Here is a 5,676-nt window from a genome sequence, read left to right on the forward strand (position 1 = left end):
ATCCAGCCTTAGCCCCCGACTGCAAAGAAGAGTTTGGAGCCTCGGTTCTAGCAGACACACGTGTTCCTGAGCTGCCTCCCCTCATGAGTGCCAGAAGGTCAACTGCCCCAAGGGCGTGTGTGGCTGTGGTGAATCCTGGAGCGTCCCTCCCGGGAAACCTTGCCAGCTGGGGTTAAAGCACAACCAACACAAACTCCAGAGGTCTATTCCAGTGCTGGACTCTTCCCCTGGTGATTGGGGTTTTTTATTCTTTATGTCAAGTTAGAAAGCATTAGACAACTACGTGGACGAGATCATAGCAGGGGAACATGACTTTCATGTCTTTTAACTTTTTACAGCTGATTCCACGCTGGGACACCGTAGGTAGTCTGTGGGGTCCATCAAGAGATTTCTCAGCCCTGAGGGTAGCCATCTCTTCATCGATTGTTTCACCCTCTGTGCCCCATTGACTACTGACCATCCTTTGATGATTTCCCTTTAACGTGTGGTTGGTCAGGCACAGCTTGAAGTAGCTACTGGCATTAAGCTATAGAGGGACACTGAAGATGCTCTGGAGGACAAAGATGTCATGGTGGGGCATGGCATAACGGGAGGGCCTCAGGAGACCTTTCCCCTTCTTCAGGAGCATGAAAGCCAGGCTGGACACAGGGTTTTGTTGGAGCAGTATGGGGTGCTTTATTCAGGCTACCACGTACCCCAGGGAGAGTTCTGGTACTATTTGGGACTCTTTTGCGTACTCTGTAGTATCACTTTGTCCAGAGGAGTCTCTTCAAGGCAATTCTCACTTCCTTATTCCTCAGGCTATAGATGACAGGGTTAAACATGGGGGTCCCAACTGTGTAAAGCAGGGCAAGGTATTTGTTGGTGCCTATGGAATCCCTTGACCATTGCTTTAAGTAGACGACTGTGGCCAAGCCGTAGCAGAGCGTCACCACCCAGAGATGGGAAGAGCAGGTGGAAAAGGCTTTGTGTCTGCCCAGAGCCAAAGGTATTTTCAGAGTTTCCCTGGTAATTTTAACGTAAGACACAACTATGAAGGAGAAGGGAAGGACTCCGAATGCCAGGATGATGGTGTACAGCATCCCTTGGTTCCAGAAAGTGTCTGCACAGGCCAGTGCCAGCAGAGGGGGGAGGTCACAGAAAAAGTGGTGAAGGTGACGAGATGCACAGAAGGGCAAAGTGAACTCCTGGTGGGTCTGTCCTACTTGCACTGGTAAGACAGTCAGCCACGACCCCACCACCAGCCAGATGCAGAGACCCCTGCTCATGATGAGGGTATAGTGCAGGGGGTCACAGAGGGCTGTGCAGAGGTCATGGGCCACAGCAACAAGGAGAAGGCCCGTGATGCTGCCCCACAAAAACCAGAAAATTCAGCCGGGCAGCACAGCCAAGACCCTGAGGAGAAGGGCCTGGGCACTACGAGGGATGCCAGAGGAGCCGGTGGTACACGCTCACTGTGTGTAAGTCCAGCTGCAGGTGGGGCTGCAGAGACGGGGCTACGTTAGGGGGTGCGTGGCCACCCAGACAAGGGACCTGTAATCCCCCTTGGCTCGGCACTGCTGTGGCCACATCTGGATGACCAGAGTCTGGCTTTGGGGCTGCCTTGCCTGGAGGAATGGGGAGGAAAAGGAAAGCCTGCCGAGGAGATCTGCCAGGCTGGAGTTTGGAGCCTGTGCAGGGAGGATGAAGGATCTGGGCTTCTTTAGCCTGCTGAAGTGGAGGCTGAGGGCACTACAGGAGCAGCGTGCACCTGCTTGAAGGGTGGTTTCAGTGATGATGGAGATTTTCTTGGTAGTGGGAAGAGAAGGAAACCTCCACAAAGTGCAGCTTGGAAGGTTCAGACTGGAGGGGAGAACAAAAGAAATGTCTCACAGAGGGTAGTCTTGCAGTGCAAGAGGTCCCCCAGAGGGCGTCTGTATCAGCCTATGGCTTTGTGTTTCAAGGAATGGCCAGCGAGAGTGGAGAGACATGAGGGAAGGTGGAGAAATGGTGGGGTGAGAGCTGGGTGGGAAAGCAAGCAGGGTGTGAACAGCCTGAAGGGAAAGAGGGGCAGGCTTGGGGCAGGGTAGGACAGGCTGCAGGAGAGATGGCCAAGGGCTGTAGCAAGCTGAAAGGTCCAAGAGGCCTGAGGTCTTAGTCCTCTTGGCTAGAGCAGTTGCCTCTGCCAGCGAGGCTGGTGACATGGAACATGGAGGGTGTCAGGATGGGCCTTGGCAGGGCCTGAGGGTCAGGGCTTGGCCTTTCTGCTTCCTAAAGCAAAGCAAAGGGTTTTCTCAGCATTCCAGCCCCCTGCACAGGGCCTTGGCCTGCCTGCAAGCATGGCCTCCAGTGATCTGCTCTAAGGAGGCCCTGGGGAGGCTTTGTCAGTAAGGGCCCTCAGGGGGGCCAGTCAGGGCTTCGAGGGACTTCTGGGCTTTGCTTCTGACTTTGACTTCTGGAGAGGTTTCTTCAGACTTCTCTCAGTACCTGAGGGTCATGGAATGAGCCCTAAATGCCCTAATGAGCTGTTTACCTTGTCGTTTTCTTTAACTCTTCAAAACTTGCACAGATAACTGGAGCTGTTTCATAGTGTAGTTCAGGAGGAAGATTTCAAAGTGCATCTAATAAATTTATTTTTTATTTTAAGGGTTACACCTTCTGCCTTTTCTTTCAGAGAAGGGTTTGGAGCAGCATTCTCCAAGTGCTAATGATCCCGAGGGTCTCCTCAGGAGGTCTGGACTGAGCGGAAAATCATTTTTTTGAGGTCAGACACTGTATGGACAACCTTGCTCCTCACCTCCTCAACCCCACTATTTTCCTCATTGTCCCCTGGAACCTGCATCACTTTTGTGACATCAGCCTTCTCCCCTGCAGTCTGCAGCTGGATGTTACAGCTCCATTGCATCATCTCCCGCCTGCTCTCCTGACAGACCCGGCTGCACGCGGGCACAGAAGAACTTTCCTGATGTGCAAACAGAGAACAGTGAGGCACGATAAAGTTTCATGAACAATAAATCACACTCCCAAGCACATGTTCTGTCCAAGCTGTCTCTAATGAGGTTGAACTTTCTACAAGCGATAATCTGAGGAGAAATATTTGAGGCAGGTAGATACAAAATGAGAGCTATAAACACAATGAAAGTGTTGTCTAAATAGACAATTAGACTGTTGAAAGACATGTAAGATTTTACTCCCTGAAGCTCAAACAGCAACATAGGTGAGAGGCATCTGAATGAACAAAGATTAAGGGAGGAGGAAGCTGGAGAATAATGGGAAGGGCCTTTGTCTGGCCAGTCGGCATCTGAAAAGGTGACTTCAGAAATGATCATTGGATCCTGGGCACATGCAAATATCTGAAAGATTAAAGAAAGTAAATACACCGTTGGACAGGCAGAATAGTGGTAGTGAAGTTACAGGGGAAGATGGATATTTCTTTATTGCCGTCCTAAGCATTTATTAAGGCATTTATTGTCCTCATAAGTTGCTCATTTCTCTTGTCCAGGGGTGTCCCTGCCCCCAGAGAGCCTTTCCACAGAGAACTGTGTCCCTGCTGGCCTGGCTGGTTCTCCCGCGCCCTCCACATGCTCCCCACATGGCCCCAAGTTTGTGGTGCTGCTTTGTGGGCTGAGGGGATTCAAGGGCCCGTAAGCCATGGGAAGGCAGTCCCGGGCAGATCCCTATGGATCATGGACCGTCTCCAGAGTCACTGGGCACCCAAAGGTGAACTCTCAGCACCGGCCCTTTCCTGACACATCACCCCGTACACTCCTCCCCTGAGCCCATGGAGAACCCAAGCACAGCAGCACGGCCTCAGGGCGGGTATTTCTTCAGCCTGTCCCCATTTGCAGCTTTGGAAGAAGACCTCCAACCTCCAGACAGGAGCACTGAGGAAATGCCCTTTTATTACAGAGATACAGCACAGCAGACCAGCTGTACCGTCGTGCCAGACACACGTCTAAAGGCCTCTGGGTCAGACAGGCTGGGTTCCTGCCTTTGGAGAAGTGGCATGGCTTCAGACATTCCTGAGCAAAGAGAGTTCTCCTGGGTGAAATGCCCAAAGCCCAGGAGGTTGCTGAGAGAATGGGAAATCACTTGTGATGAGCCATGGGCAGCTACATTGCTGCTGACAGACAAGTGATTGAAAATGTTTCTTCAGCGTGTCCTTGAGCTCCTGGTTCCTCATGCTGTAGATGAGGGGGTTCACTGCTGGAGGCACCACCGAGTACAGAAATGACACCACAACATCCAGGGGTGGGGAGGAGATAGAAGGAGGCTTCAAGTAGGCAAACACGGCAGTGCTGATGAACAGGGAGACCACGGCCAGGTGAGGGAGGCAGGTGGAAAAGGCTTTGTGGCGTCCCTGCTCCGAGGGGATCCTCAGCACGGCCCTGAAGATCTGCACGTAGGACACCACAATGAACACAAAACACCCAAAGGCTAAACAGGCACTGACCACAAGAAGCCCAGCCTCCCTGAGGAAGCCTGAGTGTGAGCAGGAGAGCTTGAGGATCTGGGGAACTTCACAGAAGAACTGGTCCACGGCATTGCCTTGGCAGAGGGGCAGTGAAAATGTACTGGAAGTGTGCAGGAGAGCAGTGAGAAAGCCACTGCCCCAGGCAGCTGCTGCCATGTGGACACAAGCTCTGCTGCCCAGGAGGGTCCCGTAGTGCAGGGGTTTGCAGATGGCAACGTAGCGGTCATAGGCCATGACTGTGAGGAGACAATACTCTGCTGTGAGCAAGAATAGAAAGAAAAATTGCTGAGCAGCACATCCTGAGTAGGAGATGGTCTTGGTGTCCCACAGGGAATTGGCCATGGCTTTGGGGAGAGTGGTGGAAATGGAGCCCAGGTCAAGGAGGGAGAGGTTGAGGAGGAAGAAGTACATGGGGGTGTGCAGGCGGTGGTCACAGGCTACGGTGGTGATGATGAGTCCGTTGCCCAGGAGGGCAGCCAGGTAGATGCCCAGGAAGAGCCCGAAATGCAAGAGCTGCAGCTCCCGTGTGTCTGCGAATGCCATGAGGAGGAACTGGGTGATGGAGCTGGCATTGGACATCTGCTGCCTCTGGGCATAAGGGACTGCTCAAGGAGGGAAACACACTAAGTTAGGGGAGACGTTCTAAAACATGAAAGCCAGTTCCCATACCCCCTCTCCCGTCTACACACACACACACACACTTTTCTAGAAGCTCTTCCTTCAGCTCTGTGGCTGCAGCTCTCGTTGGTGTCTCATGGGGAGCAGGACCTGTGCCTGCTGGCAGCCAAGGAGTCAGCCCTGCTCTGCAGCAAGGGGGTCACGGGAACGGAGAGGGCAGAGACCAGTCCTGGGCTTTGACTTTGTCAGCAGAAACCACTCCTAATGCAAAAGGGCTGGTCAGCACCTGCACTCCCCATGCCAAGGAACCAGGAGGGCAGAAGGCAGTCGGAGAGGGTTGGGGGGGGTTACAGCTCTCCCATTTCCCCTGGCAATTTTCTTGGATGCCAGAAACCCTCAGCACTCCTGCTGCACTGGAAGGGAACGGCAGAGCCCTGTGAGGCAGGAGGATTGCCTGTGCTTAGTGCAGAGGGAGGGGAGCTGGTCTGTCCCTCCGCCTTGTGCCCAGCTGCCCTGGGCTTGCACCTTTCTCAGGTGCAGGAGGATCACAATCCCATGTTACCCTGAAAAGCAACTCGACCCTGCTGGGAGCAGAGGGATCCAGT

General features: G+C 53.2%; 1 protein-coding gene across 1 annotated transcript; it reads right to left on the reverse strand.

The window, feature by feature from the left end:
• Positions 1 to 271: 271 nt before the first annotated feature.
• On the reverse strand, positions 272 to 5,050 carry LOC147412894 (olfactory receptor 14J1-like). Its single transcript, XM_086480770.1, has 4 exons — positions 4,072 to 5,050; positions 2,872 to 2,941; positions 786 to 1,347; positions 272 to 526 (listed from the first exon to the last, which is right to left on the reverse strand). Exons 1-4 carry the CDS (start codon positions 5,030 to 5,032, stop codon positions 272 to 274), a joined length of 1,848 nt encoding a protein of 615 aa, XP_086336896.1. The 5' UTR covers positions 5,033 to 5,050.
• Positions 5,051 to 5,676: the final 626 nt, after the last annotated feature.

The sequence above is a fragment of the Leptosomus discolor genome, unplaced genomic scaffold (assembly GCF_034619465.1).
Source record: "Leptosomus discolor isolate bLepDis1 unplaced genomic scaffold, bLepDis1.hap2 HAP2_SCAFFOLD_35, whole genome shotgun sequence".
NCBI lineage: Eukaryota > Metazoa > Chordata > Aves > Leptosomiformes > Leptosomidae > Leptosomus > Leptosomus discolor.

Excerpts from the sequence above, each read along its gene's own strand:
- LOC147412894 (XM_086480770.1), bottom strand. The coding sequence starts at position 5,032 with ATGTCCAATGCCAGCTCCATCACCCAGTTCCTCCTCATGGCATTCGCA. Across the intron at positions 2,942-4,071 it reads CTGCCCATGGCTCATCACAA|GAAAGTTCTTCTGTGCCCGC; the intron begins GTGATTTCCCAT and ends TTTGCACATCAG. Across the intron at positions 1,348-2,871 it reads GGAGATGATGCAATGGAGCT|CATCACGGGCCTTCTCCTTG; the intron begins GTAACATCCAGC and ends TTTGTGGGGCAG.